Raw genomic sequence first — 24,747 nt, forward strand, 5'->3', positions numbered from 1 at the left:
ACAACAATAACAAAGTCACCAACCACAACAGCCACCTTTTGGTTATCAGCACAGATATTGGATAAAAGCAACAAGGTAAATGTGAAGAGCAAGAAGATAAAAGGTTACTTGAAAGATGTTTCAGAGAACATCCTTCTACCATGGAAGGAAAACATTCCCAGGTTTGGGAATGGTTCAGAGGCCTCTCAGTCTGACCCAAAGATGGAGAGGAGAAAGAGAAGGGAGGTGGGAAGGGATGCAGGAAGGAACAGAGGCAGGGATGGAGGGTGAGGGGAACTGAGAGGAAGGATAGAAAGGAGGGAAGGGAAGAGAGGGGATAGAAAGCAAAGGAAGGAAGAGATATAAGGAAGAAGGGAAATGATGGCAAGAGGGAGGAAATGTGGGTATTTTTGATTGTGCTGCTCCTGCATGTCTGAGAATCTGGAGACCTTTGCTGGACTGAATAATATTTTTATTGTTTTATAAATCCAAGCACCCCACCCTTTCTTTTCTTGGAAAATATGTGCTAAACAAGTTTTGACAGATCCCTTTTGCTCACCACTGAAAGCAGAAGTCATATATTGCTATTAAAAGGTGTTAGAGAGGAGACAATTTTTTTAAGAACTGGAAGCCCCTTCTAAGTTGGGAAATGGTGAGGAGGAGGAGGAAGTAGTTTAGAAAGGAGGTTTCTAATGTCTGCTTCCACCAGAGCTAAAAGCTTTTGGTGGGATTTGGTGGGATTTGGCCCTGGCTTACATTATCTGTACAGTCAGGCTTGCCTTTCATTTTCTGACGTTTTGCAGAGCATGAGGAGCTTCCCCCTGAGCTTTGCCTTTCCCTGTCCTCTGAAGGAGCCTGGAGCACACAGGGAGCTGCTGCTCTGCAGCCTGGGGGATTTGGGTTCTCAGCTCCCAGCTGCACCCAGAGGAGAATCCTGCCTTCAGTCCAGGTCAGGTGGAGAGCAGTGGACTCTGGAAGATGGAAAAACCACAGGACACACAATTTCCTGCTCAGCACACAGCCAGCAGAAGAGAGGCATTGGAGATGAGGTGGAGCACAGGTCCCTTCCATCAGCCCAGAGGTGCCAGCCCTTTGTGCAAGGACACAAGACATGGCACAGGAACATGAGGAAACCCTTCTGGTGCTTCGAAGCATCAGGATTTATCTGGTTTGGGGCTGAGCATTCACAGCTGGATAGAAAAACCCACCACATGCCCTTTCCTCCTTAGCTGGCCTGTGTAATCTCCCAGGGAGTGAAGCAGAGTTGCCCCATCCAGCAGAGAGCTGCACAGACCTGCAGAGCTGCTGGCAGCATCCCCTGGGCACGCCCTGCACCCTCCCAAAAACATCTGTGCCTCTTTGGCACTCCAGGCAGGCAGCAGGAGCCTCACACTGCCTGGAGTCTCCTCTCCTGGGGTCTCCACTTGCCCACCATGGCTGGCTCAGAAAAGGATCCCTGCCTGGGAGGGGAAACTCCTCGGATGTGCAACAGGGTGTGAACGTGGGGAAAACCTGAGCAAAATGTCCCCAGAGCTCATCTGCTTCTTCCTCTGTGCTCTGAGTGCACCAAACCTCTCAGGTAAATGACTGGAAGATGTGAGTAACAAAGTCTTTCCTCTTGTTCAGCAGCACTTAAGCCAAAGGAGAATGAGGCCAAGTGATCTTGAATTTTAATTATTTTTCTAAAATGAATATCAGAATAAGCAAATGAAAAAGGCAATCTGTAAATTCTGTTCTGCAGATCATTTTTGAACTCTGAAGGGATGTTTCAGTTCAAAGGAATTTAAGTAATGCTGTATTTGTCTCTGCTCTTTTGCTGTTCTGTGAGAAGCTGAACTCTCAAATCTCCTTCCAGTGCTGATCACTCTGAGCATGGGGATGCTCTGCCTGTGGAGGGGATGCAGGGTCAGAGAGGAAGGATATAAAATGCTAATTAAGAGCTGAAATAATTTCTCTGAGGGTCTCCTTCACCCTGGAAGGAGGCTGTGCAACTGGTAATCTGCTTCTCCAAGTAACTGCTACACACCAGATCCATCCCAGAGGAGCCTGGTCTCAAATCCCCTGGCTGCATTCCAGTGATGCAATGCCAGTCCTCTGCAAGGCAAACAAGGCTTGCCAGTGTGCTTGGGTTTTCCCAGCTCCACATTTCCTAAAGCAGCCATTTTAGATTGTGTCAACAACATTCTGGTTGTCTTGTTCTCCAATTCTTTTCCTCTGCCTCAGAAAAAAATCACTTCACAGCTTCTTCTTTATTTATAGTTCTTAGATGCTCAGACAGAATTCAGTGACAGCACCAAGTGGTTTCTGCTGGGAAAGTTTATTCTGTGCAATGGGGAAGATTATGACAAATGTGTTTTAAAAGATGACAGAGCTGGACAACTATTCTTTAAAGCAATGTGGGGTTGTTTTTTCTGTATTTTTGCTGCAGGCCTGGCTACCTGAGTGCTGTTTCCAGGCAGGAGCCCTGCAGTGGCTGCCAGCCTCTCACACTGTGACAGACAGGAGGAGGAAAGGTGGCATAATTCACACTGTGTCTGCCATTCTGCCAGCCTTGACCTGGAACACAAAAATTCATGTGCCAGCCTCCTTCCTGAGCAGAGGGCATTGATTTGGGTGAATGTTTGTGCCCCTGTGGCTGTGAATGCAGACACAGGTCAGGAGACAGCGTGTTCCTGCCCAGGAGTCTGGGTTTGATTCTGGGTGCTGGGGGCAGAGAAAGCCAAGGGGGATGTTCCAGGCTCTTGCCTTTTCTGTGACTTTGTGTAATCAGCAGATGAGGGAGGGATGTCCCCCCAGCCTGCAGGCTGGAGCTCCAGCCAAAGAGATTTTAGAATAATTTATTATCCTTGTCAAAATTGCTATTTCTAGAATTTAGAGATATATGACTTTCATTTTCAATATTTAGCTAACAAAGAAATGCCTTTATCTCTCAGGGTGTTGTAGACATTATTTTTTTGTTACCAGTGTTTAGAATTTGGAATTCCCTTTGTCAAATTCCCCTTCACTGAAATTTCCTCAGAGGGAGAGTCAGACCATGCTCCAAGATAGAAAAAGCTGGTGGCATTGTTGTCCTCCAGATTAGCAAAAGAAGATTAAACAATGCAATGACTGGAAGTTAAAAAGCCAATGATTATTACCACAACAGGAAGGATTTCTCAGCCTTATATATAAAATTTTAAGGGATATGCCACTGAGCAGCACCAAGTCTGAGGCTGCTGTTTCTTCTTATGTTTGTTGAACCCCTGAAAGGAGATAATATTATGAATAAAGAAGCAATGCTATTAATATTTTTACAGTGTTCATGTACAGCTGGCAGTAAGTAGTGGTGATAGTAGTGATGAAGTAATAGCAGGTAATGAGGAAATATTGCATTGTTCTATATTCACAGAGCAACAAGGATATTAAAATCTATCCCAGAGGAATTGAACTTTATCAAGGTTTATTTCAGGTATTTTAAGCTGAAAAGTAAGACAGAAAAATGTACTGGACTTGACCATGGTGTTTTTTTAACTGTAATTCACACAGAGAATAAAAATACTAAATACTGAATACTAAATTAAAAGGGTCATCACCATTCTAAGTAGAAATGTATTCTTTGTGTAACTAATTAAATGGAATGTACTGCTGATAGGGTAGGAGACAAAAATGCTATTTACAGACAAAATGCCATTTCTCTGGCATGACTGGAGACATTTAGGGTGAGAGTCAATACCCTGGCTTGAGTGAGTGTAGTTTGGCTTTTCCTGTCAGGCTGCTGGTGAATCCAAAATCAGATGGAAATGTGGCATCCATCCCTGGGCTCTGTGCTCTCTGTCCACTGCACTTTGTGTGATTATTGTTTCCTTTTCCTTCAAAATGAACAAACCAGAACTGATGGATTATTTCAGCATTCAAACAAAACACTTCACTGTTTGTACTCAGTGCTGTTTATATAACCTAGAATTGTCTTTGCTCCTGCTGTTAAACTTGTGTTTGTTGCAATTGCTTTGTGGGCTGCTGCAACAGATGGGTGGGAGAAACCACAAATACAATTTGCTTGGCAATGACACAGGATTATATCTAGATCAAAAGTGCCCTGGAAAAGCATGAACCTCTCCTCCAAACTGTAACTTCCAGCATATGATGCCAAACAGAAACTTAAATCAGTGACTGCTTTTATAGAGGCACGAACATTGGTACAGAGTTTTTCCTAGTGAAAGCAGGAAAGAATCCTAATTTCTGCACGGACTTTTGTGGTTCAGCTGAAGTGAGATGGCAGTCACTGTGCCAGGAGAAGAGTCACTGGTTTTGAAAAGAAAAGAGTCCATTAAACCAAGCACAGCCAGGAAATTAAGATTGTTCTCACCAAACAGGAAATAACCCTTGGGCCATTAAAAGACTGATAGTCCCATTCAAAACTCTCTGCTTTTAAAATAGGTTTCTAGACAGTTTAATAATATAGGGTTTAGTACTATAGAATGCCAAAATTTTTTACCAAAAATGTCCTAAAGTCAAGACTTGAAAAGATATGAAAACATATTTTGTTTTGTTTCTTTTTCCCCAGTAAATTCTTTTTTTTTTTTTTCCCTTTCTTATGCTGGGAATTTTAGGAGGAGATGTTTTGTTGCCAGCACCTCAGAGTATCTCCATTCTTTCAACCAACATGAAACACTTCTTAACTTGGAGTCCTGTGATCATCCAGGGAGCAACTGTGAGATACTCAGTTGAGTTTCAGGGGTAACTACTTGATTTTTTTTTATTCCTTTTGCTTTTTTAATATTGTTTATCTCAACTTTAAGTTTTAAATTTTTGGATGTCTTGATCATATTCAGTTCACAAGCTTAAAAGAAGTTGGATGCTTTAGGACTGTTAATGAGAAGTGGGGGAATAATTCCTTTTCTTCCAGTTTGCAGGTCAATAGATACCTGAGTGATCCAAGGTGTGGATCAATTCCATATGAGAAATTTGTCTCTATCCAAGAACTCAAAGGTTCAGAAGATTTGCAACATTTTATTTAGAAGAGGGCAGAGAAAACATTGAGCTTTATTTTGTGCAAACCTTTTAAACATTTGACACACACCACAGGAGGTTTCTGATACATCTTGAGCTCTGATTTTATTTTGAGCTCTTGAGCTCTCATTTTATTACAATATGGCTTTGGAATTGGGGATGATCTAGTGAAATGAGTGGGCAAGGCTTGATGCATCACCACAGTGATGACTGTCCCCACCTCCCACAATATCATGCTGCATTTGGCTCACAAACCCAGCTCAGGGTGATTTTCTCCAGATAAGACCTAAAACACTCCCACACTGGTTCCAAAATGTGGTGCTCCCTCCCCAGTGCATCCCAGTACAGGTTTTACCTGGAAATCAGCCAGAGCAGCCTTGGCTGCACAGACACTCTCCTGCCAGACTGCTGCCTGTTTGTTGTTTTCTTTAAAGAGCCAAGCAGTTATTAGTTGCTATAAAATTGTTTATTGTAAAGGCACATCAGCCTCAAAAGGCAAAGAGTCATAAGAGTTAAAGTCCATGTTAAAAGTTTTCAGCAAAGAGCCCTAATTAGAATAAAGTCCCAATTAGAATAGAAGCTGCTCCTGTCTGGGCTCTGGGAGGTTGATGCTGCTGCAGCTCCTCTCTTCCTCTTGGGGTGATGATGATGGTGGTGAGGAGAGGAGAAAGAGAGAGCAAAAACCAATCTCTTCCCAGTGCATAGATTCTTATAGACAAATTACCCTACAAGCTAAAAACACAAACCCAAACCATTTCTTCTTAACCTATTAGAATTCCAGTTTTTTATCACGTCAGGTCACAGATAAACTACACATATGGTCTACCTTGTTCTATCTAAAAAATGTAAACAATATTCTTACTGTAGTTTTATTACTACTAAAACTGTTCTTGGAACAACAGAAACTTGTTTTCAACACTAGTATCTAGAACTATGTTTTTCAGCCTTCACTAGAACTTGCTCTTTACACTGGTTGTGGGAGTCCAGGGTGTTCCCCTGGCTTTCCTGGAGGCTTGAGACCCCCCTGGCGAGGGATCAGAGACCCTGGGATGGAGCCCAGGAGTCTCAGGGGCTGGATTTACGCCCCTGGAAAAATCTACCAACATTGAGGGAAGAAATACAAGCCACCATAATGAGTAGAGTATAAATTAGAGTGTTAGAATGTAGAAAAGGTGGATTTTTAGGAATGTTTATGTTAGAAGGTTTTTAGCTAATATGGAGGATTTGGGGCATGGTATGTCCCTTCCTCCTTCTTCTCCAAGCCATCCATGTTAGATGGCCTGCTGGGATTCTCAGATTGGATGGGGGACAAAGCTGGACAACGTTATAAGATTGTAGTGTATTGGAAAACAATTGTAAATATTAGGTGAGTAATTTAGAGTATAAAAGATAAGACCCGCCTCTACCAGACAGATTCCACCCTGGATGTCAGAATTTTTGAGATAAGAAAAATGAACAATCTTGAAAGCTCTGAGAACAGCCTCCTGCAGTCTCTCAGTGGTGGCCATTGGAAAAAACCTGAACCCCAGACCAGCTGTATCTCAAGCCTAAGGAGAAACCTCAGGCTGTGACAACTGGTATCTAAGACCTTGACTCTTTAAAGCACTTAAAACAAATTCTTTCTTATTTATTACATAAGCTTACATCTTCACTCCCTGTATGAGTGGTTTAACACATTCCATCTGTCCCAGTCTGAGGTTTCTCCTTTGCCCCGAGATCACCCCAGAGGGACATGAAGGTGGTTCAAACCCTGGTTTTCTCTGAAGCAGCTGAAGAGAGATTGCCGGAGACGTTTTTTTCTTTTTACAGGGATTGTTTATTATTTCTTCTCTCTGGGACTTTTTGCCTGGCCAGCAGGGTCTGCTCAGCCTGGCATCCATGGTGGAATCTGCCTGGTGAAGGCAGGGCTGATCTTATATAGTTTGTATTACATACCACATGTTTACAAAATTTTCCCAATACAATTTTATTAAATGGTCCAGCCCTGACCCCATCCAATCCAAGAGTGCCAACGTGTCACCCAGCATGGATTACATGGAGAAGAAGGAGGAAAAGGTGTCCACCCCCCAAATTCTCCATCTTGGCCACGTGTCCCTTATCATAAACATTAAAAAAAAAAACTATTTATCTACATTCTAACAATCTAATTTACACTTTACTAATTTTGGCAGCTTGTTTCCATTCTCCTTGTGCTGACATTTTCCTCCAGGGGTTAGAATCCAGCACCTGTGACACCAGGGTCTCACTCAGAGGTCTTTGAGACCCTTGCCAGGGGGGTTTTGAGACCCCCCAAGGAGGCCAGGGGCACGTCCTGGGCTCCCACTCCATCCAGAGGTTGTGGTTGTGTCAGAGCTCAGTGCCAGCCCTGCAGAGCCTGCTGTCTCCGCAGGGAGTACGAGCGGGAGCACGCCGCCGGCAGCTGGATCCCCATCCCCGAGTGCTCCCTGACCACGGCCACGCTCTGCAACGTCACCCAGGACATCTCAGCCAGCGTGCCCTACAGGCTGCGGGTCAGGGCTCAGCTGGGGGCTGCCAGCTCGCCCTGGGGCACCACCCAGGGGCTCTTCACCCGCGCCATGAGTGCGTCCTGCCCGGGGCACGGCGGGGGCTGGGTGCTGAGTGCTCCCCGTGTCTGTCTGAGCCCAGATGTGCCACTGCACACCCTGCTCCTCTCCTGCTGCATGGGCTTTCCCTTCTCAGAATGTTCTTGGGTATGGGCTCATCCCCAGGCAGAGCCAAATCCATCTGGGGTTGAATTTCTGAGGGTTTCAAAGATGACTGCAGAAATTCTGCAGGTTGTTCTTACCCTTAAATGTAAACATTTCTGATCAACTAGGCTTACTGTCATTTAATCCAAGCCATGTAGTCACTTCTAAGAGGTCCAGAACCTGATCCCAAGGGAGATTTTACTCTAGAATACAGCCCTGCCATGCTCTATCTGCCTGGCACTGTCCTAAAAATCCCACTCCATGGCTCCCTCTCCCCATGGTACTAGTTCTATGAAGTAACCTCAGAAGAGGAGTCAAAAGTGGAACTCACAGCATTAATTTCATCCTAGCAATGCAGGATGTTTTCTCCATGTCCTTCCAACTCCTGCAAAGCCTGACCCAGCTCAACCCAAGGACTGTGCTGCAGCCTAAAATGAGCTGCAACAAACACTCTTTCCATGATTTCTGTAGAATAATTCCCTCTGCTCTCTGCCATGCACTCAACTGCTTCCAGCAACAAAAACTGTGGTGGGAAATTCTGCTGAGGTCACTGTTGGACTGCAGCTCTCAGTCTGGGATGGGCAGCACTCATCAGCTTCAGCCAGACAAGAAATTGTCTAAACCAGAACTGACCCAATATTAAACCTTCACCCATCTTTGGAAGTTATTCACTGCTCCATGAGGGAGCAGCCCTCACTCACACAGAGGTCTTGCTCAAAGCAGCACCATCAGAAGTGCCACCTAAGCTGGTGAATGTGTCCCTTGGAGTGGAAGCATAGCCTAGAGAGGGCTTTAGGTAAAAAATCTTTCCCTTTTCCAGCAGCTGTGAGGCACAGACAGAGGCTCAGACCACACTGCCAGGCAGAGACAGCAGAAGGACATTCCTGAGACTGACAGGAACAAAAGCAGCAGCTTCTCATGATTCAGTGGAGTATTTGGCAGCTTAGTCCTGTGTCTTAGGGACCCCAAAACAATCTTCTGACTAAGCTGTGACACTTCAGAGGCTGCAGCTTGCACTGGGACTCAGTGTGAATGTGGCAGATGTTTAAAAGAGAAAGAAAAGGCCCTGTAAGTTCCTGTCCTTATGCATTTTTACTGCTCTGCTGTCACACCCCTTAGGAAAGCTGGCACTGAATCTGGGGGGAGCTCAGGGATGCAAACACAGCCCACAGGGTCTGTGAGGACTCACAGACAGGCAGGGCAGCAGCACAGCCCCAGTGCCAGCCCACAGGGGCAGAGGCACAGCAAGTGTGAGAACACAGGGAAAACATTTGGAAAGATCTTCCTAAACAAGCAGTTTTGTCAGTCTTCCTTCTTCATTTCTCAACATTCAAATAGTTGGTATCCAGTGTGCCAGCACAGAGCTAAATAGAAATGTTCCTGTTTGTTTAGCAGCTGCATCTGGCAATGTTCTTCTATTAATACATTAGCACAATATATGCTTCTAACCTCCAAATGATAACAGGCTTTTTTTTTTTTTTTTTTTTTTTTTTTTAAATTTTGAGATGTGGTGCTAAGGAGATTTTTACTTTTTTTTTTTTTTTTTTTTTTTTTTTTTTTTTTTTTTTTTTTTTTTTTTTCAGCTTTTCATTTAAAATCAGATTTCCAGGCCTCCCATTTATGGCACACTCATCATGTACATGCCTGGATTTTATGTTTTCGTATTGCTCAGTATTAGTGGCAATTCACTGGTTGTAAGAGCAAATTCTATTAAGAACATCTTTTCTATATGGCACCATGCATCACTCTCCTTCCTTTCTTGAAAGCAAGGAGGTTGAAACAGGTTTCAGCTACAACAGAGTGCTAAAAAAAAAAAAAAAAGATAAGTGTGAATAATGGCACAGATAAATAGTGCAAACATGATCTTTGTGCTGCCTTGAACTTCCCAGTTCATAAATGTACAGTGCACAGTTTCATCTATATGCTCGATTGATTCTCATTATTTCACCAATATTCCTCACAGCAGATTCCCAGACAAAACCAAGCTTTGAATATCAAAGTAAGCAGGAATCACATCACCTAAAGATTTGCATTTACAAAACCTGAAGTCACAGCAGATCACCAGCCCGAGTCTGTCTAAAACCATGCAGACACTAAAAGAAAATCAGGATTCATGTGAATTACCCTGAGGCTTATAATGTTTTTCCCTTCACCTTTGAATAACTGCCAAAATTGCCACAGAAAGCAGTATTTTTCCAGCTCCTGTTCTGTGTGTCAGAGCTGAGCCTGTGCCCGGGAGCACAAGAGCTGACCTGATCTGATGTCCCAGCCTCTGTCCCAGCTGGTCCACGTGGGACCCTCAGGCCAGGCAGCTCCTCCACTGCAGAAAATTCAAAGCCTTTCAAGTTCTGTGCAGCTCAGCTGTTGCCAAATTCCCATTTGCAATACCAGTCATGGTCCCTCTCCTGCTGGAAGTGTTTGGACCCAAATGGGGAGGAAGAGCAGAGAGGTTTCTGGAGCAGATGAGTGTTATCCCAGTGGTGATGGCAGCCTCTGTCCCTCTCCTGCCTGGCACAAAGGGGGTGTCAGGGCTGTCTGGGGGTGATAATGGTGGTCTCTGTGTTGCAGCTTCCCTGACCCCACCCCTGCTGAGGGTCCTGGCAGATGGGCACCATTTGCTGGTGGAGCTGGCAGACATGGGACCCTCCTTCCAGTTTCGAGTGCTCTACTGGAGGAAGGGCCAGGAGAGCAGGGTGAGTTCTACCCCCGGGCTTTAGGCAGTAACAGAGGGATGCACACACACTGCCCAGAGCCTGCCTGCCAGCCCAGCTCCTGATGAAGGCTGCAGGACCTGCCTGGGATGGATTTGTGCCACCTCACCCTGCACACACCAGTGGATTGCTGTGGGTTCCTCATGGAGAAGCTTGTCTGTTCTTCCCACATTTCCTTCCCTGGGAAAAGGAATCCCCTCTCACACCTCAACCACAGATGGAAACCAGGAGTCAGAAACCACAGGTGTTTATGCTGACTTCTCTCTCTGAACATCATCTGGTCTACTCAGACTGTGATTAGGGTGTCACACTGAGGTACTGACAAATATTTCTGTTTTCTGAGCCAGAAATTGCAGTATTACTAGTCCTTGGTGGATTTCTGTTCTATTAATTTATCTGTTCTGGCTTTCAATCTGTGTAAACTTCTAGCTTGTACAACTTCCTGCAATGAGAATTCTGCACCTTAACTGTTGTGCAGTCTCAACCTTGATTTGGGGATGAGAGAACAATCATTTCCCATTCACTTTGTCTACTATTCTATTCTATTCTATTCTATTCTATTCTATTCTATTCTATTCTATTCTATTCTATTCTATTCTATTCTATTCCATTCCATTCCATTCCATTCCATTCCATTCCATTCTACCCTTGCTTTCTATTAGTTTCATATTCTGTATCTTTTTCCAGGCCAAGGGCTCCCAGGCTGCTTAGCTGCTCCCTGTGGAAGCCATACCAGCTATTTTTGTCTTCACCAGGGTGGGCAGGGAGAAACCTGCAGAGTCCAAGGTGCAGGAACACTCTGTGTCAGCACCATAAAACAAAACAAGCATTCCCACTCCCTTGTCTCTCCAGCAATTGTTAATGTGACTGCCACAGAGCTGATAATCCCATGGAAACTGAACCCTAGGTTCCTGTTTCTGATGAAAGATGCTGTGAAAATGTAGGAGGAAAATTCTTATGAGCATAATTCCACATTTATCAATATTGAATTGCATTTGTTGCTTTATTACCAGATCCTCCTGCTGTTCTTCACAGTTGTCTGTCATTTTTATCATTGTGAAGTGGGTTTTTAGTAGCAGTATCAGTTTTCATTTTTCTTCCTGATCACCTCTACTAATACCTGAGTCCCCTCATTGCTTCCTGCCACTCTCAGTTAGCAATTTACTCACACAAAAGTCTTTAGTCTGTAAGAAGGCATCAGGAGCAGGACTGCCCACTGTGAGATCCAGCTAAATGAGATCAGCCTTGTCCATGGGCTTTCTGACACCTTAAAAACTATTAATAGGTGTGTATCTGATTGTGTCTTATAAATAAAATATTACATCTCCTTTAGTATGTGATCTTAGTGGCCTCGACATTAATTCCAAATTGCAGAATACTTCCTACCATCTGCACTGTTGCAAACATTAGTTTTTCTGCTCTATACAAGTCCTGTGTTGGGATTCTTACTGGTTTTTTTAATCATTTTTATATTTGAAATGTCTCATTTGATTTTTTTGCAAGAGGTCACTCTAGGTAGTCACAGACCTGATTTTGTCCTTGAAATCTTTTCAAACTAATGGCCCTTCATATCATGTTTCTGTGGAAAAGGCTGTTTTGATAGTGGGAAGGACTTGTCCTGCCAAGAGAGCCCTCCTGGCTTGTTGGAGTTTTCCATCTGTGTGTGGAGCTGGAGGCTGATCAGACCTTCTGTGAGAACAGGTTTGCATCTGCAGCACAGAGAGAGGAGCAGCGGGGGAGCTGCTCCCCATCCTCTCATGGCTGGGGACACTGGGAACAGAAATGTTTTTTGCTAGCAATGGATGCAGACCTATTCATGGCAATAAAACAATGTACTGCTGATGACATGCTGCTTAAGCTTTGCTGGAGAGTGCTATAGTTGCACACACCAACCCCACTGTCCCCTCACCAACCCAGTCATCCCCTCTCTGAGCTCTCACACCCCCCTCACAGCAAGGTGATGATTTTGCATCCATCACATCCAAAAAAACCTCCAATCTGTCGAGATCTCAGACCCCTCCTAGCAGGGTAGCAGGTTCTGGTGCTGTGGCCCAGCACCATCATTGTGACTCTCTGGCTCACAGCTTCTTCCTTCCATCCCCTCCTGCCCTTCCCAAAGTGTGTGGGCTCATTTTGCACTGCACTGTGCTTTCTTTTTGGCTGCTTTCTTCCTTCTTTTGTTCTACTCACCCCCTGCTGCTCCCTCCTTTTCTTGCTGGACAAGCATCATGCTGATGCCAGATCATTTCTGTGTTTCCTCTTTTCTATCTCTGTATTCTTCACACATATTTTTGGAGCTCTTTAGCCTATTATTACATTCCTAACTCACTTTCCCAGCACTTTTCCCTGCCCTGATACACAGAAAGACAAAACACATTCCAAATCCCCTATCCTATCTTGGCTCTTCCTAGAAACCAAGGTTGGAAAAAAGCTCTTTGAGACACATTTTCATCAACAAACTTCAGTTCCATCTGAGGAGGAAATGAACTTGGTGGGGGGAGTTGCATCACCACTTGTGCTCCTAATTGGTGTTTTTTCTCAATTAGGTTAATTTATTAAATTTATAAATCTGTATCCACCCTGTGGGAGGTGGGCTTTTGTGAACATTTTCCACACCTGCCCCTGGAGATCTCCAGTAAAGACCAACCCTTGTATTACCTCCTACATGATATTGGTATAATAAAAGTGTGTGTGTTTCACTCCTAGGCTCTTTAGGGCATCAATAGCAGTTTAGACCCTTGCCCTGATGCTTTGTGTTTGTGCCTGTGGCAGGTGCAGCAGAAGGTGCTGAGGGAGGTGAGCTCTGTGGTTCACCTGGACACCATGGAGGCAGGAGCTGAGTACTGTGTCAAGGCTCAGACACACGTCCAGGCCATCAACAGGAGCAGCAGCTTCAGCCCCACACAGTGTGTGAGAGCACGGGGTAAGAGCCAGCCTGTCCCCTGCTCTGCTGCTTTTGTTTCCACCCCAAACCCCCTGCCCTGTTTGCAGAGGTTTTTGGTTTTCCCTTGGGGGAGGTGGAACAGGATCTCCCCAGCTCAGGCTCCCTGCAGTGTCGCTGACAAGTTTTGCTGCCTCTGTCCTCTCCAGGTGACACCTCCCTGTGGCTGGTCACTGCCCTCTTCTCCTCTATTGGCTTTGCTGTGGCAGCTTTAACCCTGCCTCTCCTTACCTGGAAAATAAGTAAAATCTTCCAATATTGCTTCTGCCCCGCTGCTGTCCTGCCAAACACACTGGTAAGTTTTTTTTTACTGTGTTTTATTGGGTTTTGTAGTGCTGGGTATTCATAGGAGGATGGGGCAGGCAGAAAAAGCAGATTCCCAGGAAGCCTTGCCCATTCCAGGGTGAGTGCAGGGGCCAGCAGCCCTGAACTGGCTGCACAGCCAGAAAAGTCAGAAAGTATTCTGTCATTGCCTTTGGTCCAAGCCCTGGACAGGGAAGATGCTCTGGGGAAAAGGCTTGGGAGGCAGGATGGACCCAGCCTGAGCAGCTGCTCCCTGAACAAACAGCTGTGACACTTGCTAGGGAGAAATCAGTCCAAAGCTCCTCAGGAATGTGTTGAAATGCCCAGTTCAAGTGAGAATTCACGTTAGCTAAGGCAGGAAGGAGGGGAGGAACACTTTGTGGGGAAAAGGACAAGCAGAGCAACTCAGCAGCCTGAGGGTGTTTGAGTGAATTCATTTGTTTTCCAGAAAGAATCAGAGCCCCCCACCCAGCTGGTCCTGCAGGGCAGTGAAGAAGCTGAACAATGTGACCTGATGGTGGTTGTGGTGCCCTCAGAAGAAGCTCTCCAGCTGTGGATTCAAAAAGCACTTTAGAGCAGCCCAGAAAACACACAGCCCCTTTGTAGCATCTTCATCCATCTACATCTAAAGCAAGTAAAGGTGACAGCTGCCAGCTCCTGTCCCTGCCCTCCATACCCTCACCCAGAGCAGACAGGGGCTGGCCATGCTCCCTTTTTCAGCCACAGTGGTGCTCCCAAGGCAGAGCTCATCACAGAGCCCAGTCCCTCAGTTCCAAACCATTCCAGCCTCAGTGTTCTCACCTCAGTTAGAGTTTCTTACATGGCTAAGCCAGCTGAAATGAGCAGGGGAGAAATGCAGACCCTGAAGTGAGGTCACGTTCTTTGAAAAGGGCAGTGAGTGGGTGTAGCATCCTAATCTGTGACAGGTGACAGGTGACAGTGCTGCTGCCACCCAAACTTGCAGGGAACAGCTTGAGGGATGCCTGGCTTTCACCAGTGCTTTGGAAGGAGTGATGTGGGAACAGCCAGATTCCAGAAGTGGTTGGAGGGAGCACGGGAACCTACCAGGGAGAAGATCTCTGCAGGACCAGCAGCATCACTGACAATGTGCAGCTCCAAAATCACCCAGTCAGGGAGTCAAAGATGCAACAGCTGTGTATACATGAAAGAAAAAATCAGGACCTTCAGGGGGAAGAAAATTAGGGGTGAATTATTTAAATGAGAGAGGATTGAGTAGAAAAACATTGGGGAAAGAGAGAGAAAGGTAGGCTCAGAAATAATAGAAGAAATGGGAAAAGAGAAAAAAATATGTGTGAATAGTGGTCAGGATTGTCCAGGGTGCCTGCTGGCCATGCCTGTGGTTCAACACCACAGCTGAAACAGGACAGGGATTATTTCACACAAGGCAGATGTGTTGCTGTGGTCACAAGGGCCAGAGTGAGTGGAAAAGGCAGTTCCTATCTTGGCAAACAGAGGAGTATCAGGCTGGATGGATAAAGCATCCAGCATTTAGTGACCATTCCAGGGCTGACAACACCATAATCCTACAGGCATCTTGTCCTCATGAGGAAGGAAATTGCAACAATAGCAATTCCTTTTAAATACAGATAAAATACAGGTGTTGTGCCTATTGCCTCATTGGAAAAAAAACTTATCACCTGTTAAGCAGAGAATTGTGACAGCAGGGCATGAATGAAAAGACATAGATCTGAGAAGCTTTTTCATTTTAATTTCATTTTAATGAAATACAAGACATCTCATAGAATGCACCTTTTCCATTTCCATTCTTGCAGCCTTGTGTGAGGCCATGGGGTGGCAACAAAGCACCATGGAAAGGCAGAAGTGACTCAGGAGTCTGTACCTGTGTTCTGCCAGGAAATTCACTCCCTGGCTCCCAGCCAGAACCTCATTTTCCTGTTGCAGCCCACTTGCTTGGCTTATTCCTGTCTCATTAGCTTATTTCTGGACAATATTGAAGTGCCACACTTTGGTGTTGAATTGTAGGATTGGTAATGCTGAATATTGAGCAAATTACAGGGTGAGAAAATCCATGCAGGTCTGAGCATTGAAGACTCAGCGTTCATTATTAGTTTGTTGGTAATTAACTGGGAAATGCCTGGTTATAAGCAGCCATGAGATGATTTGGAAGCAAAGAGGAAAAGGGCATTTCCAAGGGCTGGTATGACAAGTGCCCAGCAGGTCTCACCCTCCCTAAACCAAGCTGGGGCAGCAATGGGAACAAGCAGAGAGTGATGCTGGCAGGGAGCACAGACAGCACAGAACTTCAGCTCCTTGCAGGGTTAAAGACTCTTGGGCAAAAATCCCTTTGCACAGCTTTGCCCAGCACTTGAATTTTGAAGGGCAGCCCCACATCACAGAGGCCTTGATAATGGGTCTGGTTTAAGGAGCTCCATGCCTCACATTTATCCTTATTTTATACCCCTTTGCTTCAGACAAGTTCAGGGTCTTGATTTCTAGATATGCAAGAAATTATCCTCTGGCTTGTCCATGCCATAGGTGAAGAAGCCTCAGCAGCTCCTCCTGTCTCTTCCTCCCCCCACTGTTGCATTTTCAGAATCACAGAAACAGAATCTTCTGTGCTGGAAGGAACCCACAAGGACCAACAAGTCCAACTCTTAAGTGATTGTGGGCATAAACCCACAATCCTGGCATTATCAGCCCCATCCTCTAACCAGCTATGGCAGCACCAGCAATTGTTATGGGCTATATAGAAAAAAAGGGAAATAAAAGGCCATTGAATGTGAAGGGCTTTTAAAAAAAATATCTTAATGCATATTTTCCAGCTGCACATTAAGCATGGAGCATATGTTTCTTCCTCACTTGCAATAACAGATTTTATGTCCTTCCTCATTGCCAATAAAACAGTTAAACTGTTGTAGAAAACTGCACAGACAACATTAAACAAAAGAAACACCCAAGAAAAAAATCTTAAAATGGGAATATGGGAGGGAACTGTGTAAGAGCCACCGCCACCTTAGCAGACTATTCTCAATTTACATTAGGATATTCCAGTTTATGGCAGCTTGAAGCCAAATTTGAGATGGTGATTGAAAATCCTTTCCAGCCTCCTCCTTTTGAAGAATGTGCTGCATTTTGTTAAGCCTGAAAATCATGGTAGAGAACAAGAGCAATTCCCCTGCCTGCCAAGGACACAGGAGCAGGGTGGCATTGGCATAGGCAGCTGCCATCAGTGACTCCTTAATTCATTTTCCTGCTTTCCAAAAGTTAATTTTGGCATGGCAAGCACTGCCTTGGATAACTGATTTTGCTCCCAGCACCACGACACCACCCTGCAAAAAGGCCAGGAGCAATCACCACAGTGAAGAATCTGTACAGATGAGCTTTGCTTGGTTCCTTTCCCTTCATGAGTATTTTATTTCTTTCAAAATAAACTTTTCTACTTTTCTCAAAAAGTGTTGCATGGAAATAAAGCACAAATCTGCATTGTCTTTTGTGTGAGTTTTTGGTTCTGTGCTCTGTCAGCTGTGGGATGTGAGTCCAAAAACCCAACCTTTTTGTGAAGACTTTATAAGAACAGAAGAAATGGTAATTAGAACAGTTTTCAAAGAACAAATTAAGAAGATCAGCATAAAAACTATTGATTACCTGAGCATTTAAGCAGAGTTACATCTTGCTGCATTGACAAGAAAGCAAGGAACTCAATTATCTGTTCCATGACATTAACAGGCTGGAATGTAGGTTAATTTCTCCTCTGAAGTATATTTCATCAGAATTATATTGCTTTTTGCAATTTTTATACACTCCAGCATTTCCCTCTCCAATCAAACTGAGATCTTTAACTTGATAAATTACCATTTTACGTGTTTCCTGCATTATTACTTTATGTTTTTGTCTCTTTTCTTACAAAACTCAGAAGTAACCAAAAGCACTACTTTGACTGCAAATCAGTTCTGCTTCTTCTAAAGGTGATATTCTGTCCTGCAAAGGAACTGCTACAGAAATAATAAATATCCAAACCAGAGACAGATATTTATTGTTTCAAGATTTTGCCTACAAATTATTCTGCTGCTATTACAGTGCAAAACTGCAGAAACAGAAAATTACTCAGTTCACATCTTGTGGTGTTTCTCAATAAATTGAACTATTACAAAAATCAGAAATTACTACATCAAGATATAAAAGCAATTAAAAGATGGCAAGGCTAAGTGAAATTGCCCAAGTAAATACTGCACATGTAGCCCTAATTTGGTTTCCTGGAGCTCATGGGCTATAATTCAGCTGTTACTACAAAAATCTGAGGATTTTAATGTCGTGATTTACTTGGGACCTTGGTTTAGAGGCCAGGACTTGTGTCCCAGTTCAGCCAGAGGTCCTGCCACAGCCACCCTGCCCAGCCCCAGCCTGGGGTGCCAGCAGCTCCCACTGCATCTCCACCCCTCAGTGCTGGAACCAGCACAGACAGGGGCACACTGCCAGCCTGAGCTCTGCTGGTCTGGCATTTAATGCTGCTAAGGGCTGACTTGAGGTCTCAGGCAATATCTGACTTTTTAAAAAAAAATCATATTATTCTTTCTTTGATCAGACATCTGAACCAAGAGAGTGAGGCCTATTTAAAGAAAGAGGTTTAAGTCACTATATTCTACCTGCCCAACAATTCCCATTTGGCAGAATTATTTTAACTACTCTATATCAAATCCTGCAGTCTCTGTTAAGGGTGTTGCATTAACACACACAAATGCCAGGGGTCTGTGAAACCTGGATGATTTGGGCACTACCAGCAGAGCCCATGGTGGAGGAAAGGAACATCTCTTCAAAATGCACACAACCTCAGAGAAAAGTGGAGAGGTAGAGTTCCCTACCTGAGACCTTGCAGGTTACCAAAAATAGAAAAGACTTTTCTCCATCCAAAACCCAGCCAAGGAAGGGCTGGAAAGAGGCAATATTCATGACCAGCTGTGAAGCTGGAAATACATCTCCCAAGCTGAGCAGTCAGTGTGATACTGCTGAACTTTCTCCTCCCATAGCTTCATTCCCATTCAGGCTCCCAAAAGATTCATAACATTTTCCCTTTGAAGAATTGCTCTCTCATTTTGCCCCTTTGCTGAGGCCAGAGAGTTCACACAGACCTGGGAGAGTGGTCTTTGATTCCAGCCAGCTGCTGCTCTAGACTTTTTTATCATATTTTGTTCTCCAAGCCAGCCTTCCCGTGCACCCTCCCTGCTCTCCTTTCACTCTGCTGAGTGTCCTGCTCGTCCTCCAGGTTGCTCATATATCTCCTCCCTCCTGCTGCTCTCCAGACAGGCTCATGGCTAACATTTTCCCTCTTTCTGCCAAGTCCTGGCCTTGACTCCCTCTTCTGCCATCTGCTACAACTTCATTGTGAAATTTGACATTGTTCCCAACACTCTGCTGGGTTTGGTGCTGCCTCAAAAGTCCTGCAGTTTGGAGGATGTCTCTCCCCATGACACTCTGTGCCATTTTTGGACAGTTTTACCCAGGCCTTCTCAGGCAGTCTGGCATTTTCTTTGTCACCTTTGCATCCTCATTCACTTTCCTTCCCATGCACTGTGAAATGCTGTCCCAGCCAGGTAGGAGCTTCCTGCACCAGCCCGTCTTCTGCCTGCTGACCTTTTCTCTTCTCCTTGGAACAGCTATAAAATTACCTCTGCTCTGGAGAGGCATCTTTACCACTGGGTTTTGCTTTTGGTATTGATCTCTTGATTTTTAGTTTGGTTGCTTTGTCCTCTGCTCTGCTCCTGGGGGAGAGATTTCTGCTCAAATTAAGGTCTGCTGCTGAAATGTTCAAAACCTGCTGGCTGTATGTATAAATGTGCTATGTTCTACAACTCCTCTCTCAATGTAGACCAAGCTCAGTGTCCTGTTACATTCAGCTTCCAGAGCCAAGCTGACCATCCTGCCTTCCTGTGGTGAGCAAACCTTGCCCTCCCCTTCAGCATCACTGCCCTGATGGGATCATGGGCTCATCCCAGGGCTCTTGATGCCCTGGCTTGGAACACACCCCAGTGACACAATGTGCACTCATTTCCTGCAAATCTGCATGGCCCCATCAAAAAGCCATCCCTGCACAAAAGCAGCCTCTCCTACTCTGCTCTGCTAAAATCTATTTCCCCTAGAGCATTTTGCACAGGGTCCAATTTCTGCAGAGAAGATATAGAAACATGAAGCTCCAGGTACAGAGATTGCTGAAACAAATCTCCCTGATCACTCCTTTTTGAACTAAAATCCCACTGCAAATCATAATCTACCACTTAAAATGCCTGGACACATGGATGAATCCTAATTATGGGGGAAAAATACATGGACATACAAATAAGCAACATTACTCAATATAAATGATACTAAATGCACACAGTTTACTCCTTTGCCAGGCAGAAACAGAAAACAACAGGCATGTAAATGTTCTAGCTTCTGTCCCTAAAAATACATTGATAAGAGAAGTGAAAAAATGTCATTAAAAACACAACAAGCCAGTAATATAAATTAATCCATCTGTAGTCAGTGAATTAGACACTTCCAAAAGCACAGTGGGATATGACAAAATATAACTTCATATGAGTATGGAAATCTGATGCCTGGGTTATAAAAGAGCATGTTTGGGTAATGAACTCTTTGACATTTCTCAGCTCTGCTCTGTTGGTTGTGGCCACTTTTGCTGCTTTCATGGCAGGCCAGGGGGCCCGGGAATATTGAAAGACTCACAAGCTGCCATTAAGGCTTTGATGTGCAAGAATGCTTCTTTAATTGCAGCAATAAAGAATGAAGTGGGTTCTGCTTTTAGAGTTCCTCTTAAGTGGGCCTGTAGCTTCTTGTAATAACCTAGACATATCAAAGTTAGCCTTAACAAAGAGTACTAAATATTAATTAAACTTTCATCTTAATCCAATCCAACTGTCAATTGCGAGGAAATAATTCTTGTAACTCTAAGGCAGAAAAATTTCTAATTCAGGATCAAAAGTAGGATAGCACTACACCTAATTCACTCCCACCATAGGTGGGCACGTGTCAACAGCTGTTGGGAATTGCCTCAGGAGTGCTGTGCTTGCTCAGCCCTGACCTTTTGGGCTCCTCTTCAGGCACCTGAGCCAGCCAGCTCTCCCAGACACGAATCAAGACATGACTCACACCTGTCACTTCTTTTCATCTCCCTTCCTCTCCACCAGCTGCTGGAAGAATTAAATGCAGATAGCAGAGTACAAATCTGCTGGCATGCCAGTCCCACCCAGCTCTGACACAAAAGCAGTGCTGGCTGATGCAGCTGATGCTGTGTGACACCTGAGTGTGGCACAGCCAGGGTGAGCAGTGCTGGCCACTGACCACAGCATCCACAGCAGGGCCCCTGCACAGAGCACTCAGGGATGTTTTGTCTACTGCCCAGTGATGCTGGACCAAGGAAATTGTTATGGGAGAAGCAACAGTTTATTTTACCACTTCCATTTCCGTCAGGACTACTAAAGGTCTTTGCTAGAGTGCTGTCAGAATTCATTTTTTGCCTGGTTGCTTTAGGAACAGGGAGAATTTCCTGAGCAATCTTCTTGTCCTTGCCTAAATGCCCACAAGCAAAGTATGTGAAAGACACACTGCAAGCCAAGTTAAAGTGAAGACCAGGATTTCCTGTGGTATCAATATTCAGCCCACCTCCACTCAGACCCCCAGGGGCTGCCTGCTTGCTGAGGGCTTAATTTCTGCCAAAAATCAGGATTGGGTCTCAGCAGCAGCTCTGAGATGAGCAGGACTGCACAGCCCAGCCTGAGTGCTCAGAGTGCCAAGCATCACTGCTGAGCACAGACTGGGTCAGAGCTCCAGGAAAAAGATAAAAACCAGGGTGAAAACAGCAAAAAAAGGAGCCTGAGGGTGCAGAGAGCACAAACTTCACAGCTGGGTAACACAGTCTGGGGAAATATGTACAGCATTTCCATCCCAACCCTCTTCTCCAAATATAAAAATAAAACCCCTTCAGTGACTGAGGTAAGGAGAAACTTCCCATTCTGCTGGACAAAGCAGAGACAGGGGAGGGATACTGGGGGCACACCAATAATTTGTATTTACTGTGCAGAGAGAGAGAGATAAAGATGATCTATGCAGAGCTCTATGTCAAAGGAGGAAAATTACAACTAGAAAAAGAGATTTTGAGTCATTTGCAAAACAAATGAATAGAACAAGTGAATCCTGTGGCTCTGTGGTGCTGAGAAAAAGCAAAGAGGAGCTGCCAGGAGGGGTCCAGTCCAAAGTGGCAGGAGGAGCTGGGAACCCCAGTCCAGGGACAGCTGAAAAGGACAAAACAAACACACGAGGAAGCCCAGGAGGACAGAGCTGTGAGAAATTAAAATGTAAACAAGCTATAGGGAGTTTAAATTTTTGATTTAAATCCAGCATATAATCCCATGCATTTGACATTGCTGGTTCCAAATAAATCCCCAGAGTGAGCTCAGCATGTCCCCATCAGCAGCAGAGGACCCAAAAGTAGGGCTTCCTCTCACTTCAGTGAATGGTGCCTCTGTTTTCCACTAGTGAAAAACAGAGCCTGATTGAAAGATTCCTTTTGCAAAAGCTATCATTATTTTAAATCCTCTGGGTCAAACTCTTTTTGTACACAAGTAAATACTGAGTGATTGCAATTTACACTGCTCCTGTAAGAAATACTAAAGGAAAAGGGGTTACTATAACCTGTGAAGGTATTTCTTTCTAACAGCATCAGAGAAAAGTTATTGCTGCAAAAAGGATTTTAAAGATTCTTGTAGCCACAACCTGAAAATTACATCTCTGTAGCATTCAAACCCTTCTACGTTATCATTAAGGATAATGCCACATAAATACTCCTTAATCCAGGCATCTGAACTGCCTTCTGCAGCATATGTATGATCTTTCTACTTTTATACACAACAAATCTGATAAACAGAGATTATATAAAGAGAAGTTGTTGGAGTATTACAGAATGAGTATAGCACAGAACAGTTTCCTTATTTTCAATAATCCCCCCAAAAAAATGGTTTCCTTTAGGAAAAAGAAAATTATTCGTATCAAAAAATTCTCTGACTGAGCCTACTTTACTTTGTGCTCAGTATTTTCAAATGTTTAAGATTCTAAAAGTTCTGTATCACAAAACAAACCAAATTTCTGCTTTGTGGTTTGTTTTTTTTTAAATTTACTGCCACCATGTGAGTTCTCAACAGCTCTGCCAGTCTGAAAAACAAGAATGAAGAAGATAAAAGGAACAGAAATAGAAATATCTGCCAGGATTAGGAGTAAAAACCAAATGTAAGAAGTATTTAGGACAAAATTATCCCAGATAGCAAAAGTCTTGGCTGCCCTCCCCTCAGGGAGATGGGCACAGGAGAAGCAGAGTGTGCAGGCCAGTAAACACAATCCACAGGGCAATAGGTAGAGAAAATTTGTGAGAAAAGAGCTGTAAAGACCTATATTCACACTTGGAGAAGTGTGATGATTCAGATGCTGGCAGCCACTTGAAAGACAGTCCTGAAGAACAGCACCAGCTTTCTTGTGAAGGCTTTCTGTCAAAGTTTCAAGGGCTTTGTTTATTCCTCTTAACAAGTGGATAACCCTGAGAAATACAGGAACACCACAAACACATTACTGAATAAATGTCCTGCAACATAAAAAATAATTGAAGTAATAATCCTGTGGTCCTCTGAATAGCTATCACCTTGATTTTTGCATGCAATTAAAACCAAGGAAAGAATGCTGATGGCTTGGCTGCAAGATGGAATACTGGAAGGGCTGGGGCAGGTGCTGTGCAATTCCAGCAGGACAAGGAGAGAGCACAGGGCAAACCTGAGGAGCTGGCACTCATCAGGCACAGGCAGGAGTGGACAAGACCAAGGCTCTTGGGTACAAAGTTATTTCACCAGACTTACACAGCTGTTCTCACAGAGCTCTGTGAGTTTGCTCACAAAAGTTTACCATTAACTTTCCAGTTTATTTATAACAAAAAATGACCAATGCAAGTGGGTGTAGAAATAGTGGAAAATCTCATCAACAGTTGGGCTCAGACATTCACCTAAATAGTGGTGAATAATGGCACCAAAAAGAGTCCTGTGGCTACCTGGTCGGGGGGAATCAGGAAGGCAGGAACAGGTCCTGGAAGCCTTAAGGAGGAAATCCTCCCTGGTTTTCTCAAGGAGCTGAAGAAGTTTCATGTTCTGTCTGCAGGCAGCAAAGCACAGGACAAGCTTTGTCTGTGGGGTCCATGACCCCTGTCCTGTCTGGCAGTGTGAGCCTGCTTAGCTACATGGGTATTTCCAGGGAAAGCCACTGCTCTGAGAGGCCAGAGCAGCCCCACTGCCCCTGCAGAGAGTACAAACTGGGCTGGAAGCAAACACTACTGAGAAGGCACTAACAGCTTCCTCAGCACAGAAAACTGTGTTCATCTAAGGGACAGAAGCTCTGTGTGACAGGAGTGTCAGTGCTGGACACGGGGTCTGGGTTGTGCCTCCACCTGCACCAGGTGCTCTGCCCCTCACCAGAGAGCAGTGTACAAAGGGGTCAGGAGCTCCACGAGCCAGCAGGATATGGGGAAAGGACAGCACCTTCTCTGGCAAAGGGATATTGAGCATTAAGCAATCCCTGCTCTCAGCATTGCCATCTGGTGAATAAAGCCCAAGGTTTGCTCTAATTAGTTCTGTCCGTCTGCACAAAGCAGGACCTAGAAAATTTCCTCCAGATTCACTTCATCCAAAACATCTGCAAGAGCTGGGTCTGGGAATAAAAGCCTGGGCAAGGGGCTCCACTTGGTGCTGTGGAAAATGTGGGTTTCACACATCACACACTTTCAAATCTAAATTCCTCTGAGGCTGCCAGAGCAAGGCTCTGAAGAGAGAGATTTACACCATTATGCCAACAGCAGAGTCAAGCCCTGGATTTACTACTCTGTAGCTCAGAGCAGAGATGCCAAAGTACTCCATCCCTCCTCCTCCTCCTGGACGAATCTCTACCCCGCGGTACACGAAAAATGCCTTTCACAGCTCCACATAATAACAACAATAATAATTCCTGTCGGGACTGAGGCGTGACGCCTCCCCCAGCCCGGCGTGCTGCAGTGGGCTCGGAGCGGTGCGGGGCACGGTGGCAGCGGTGACAGCGGTGGCAGCGGTGGCAG

The 24,747-nt window shown here is 44.7% G+C and overlaps 2 protein-coding genes across 2 annotated transcripts in view; both read left to right on the forward strand.

The window, feature by feature from the left end:
* Positions 1 to 1,410: 1,410 nt before the first annotated feature.
* On the forward strand, positions 1,411 to 14,205 carry IL20RB (interleukin 20 receptor subunit beta; the record flags this gene model as incomplete). The annotated part of the gene is made up of 7 exons (XM_079320895.1): positions 1,411 to 1,558; positions 4,569 to 4,695; positions 7,358 to 7,548; positions 10,245 to 10,369; positions 13,160 to 13,310; positions 13,478 to 13,623; positions 14,080 to 14,205. Exons 1-7 carry the CDS (start codon positions 1,501 to 1,503, stop codon positions 14,203 to 14,205), a joined length of 924 nt encoding a protein of 307 aa, XP_079177021.1. The 5' UTR covers positions 1,411 to 1,500.
* A 10,474-nt stretch (positions 14,206 to 24,679) lies between these two features.
* GSG1L (GSG1 like) overlaps positions 24,680 to 24,747 on the forward strand; it is a 56,232-nt gene continuing 56,164 nt past the window's right edge. Inside the window, exon 1 of the transcript XR_013776240.1 lies at positions 24,680 to 24,722. The gene's annotated coding sequence lies outside the window, so the exon portion shown is untranslated. The remainder of the gene's footprint in view (positions 24,723 to 24,747) is intronic.

Source organism: Erithacus rubecula (assembly GCF_903797595.1).
Source record: "Erithacus rubecula genome assembly, chromosome: 17".
In the NCBI taxonomy this organism is placed as follows: domain Eukaryota; kingdom Metazoa; phylum Chordata; class Aves; order Passeriformes; family Muscicapidae; genus Erithacus; species Erithacus rubecula.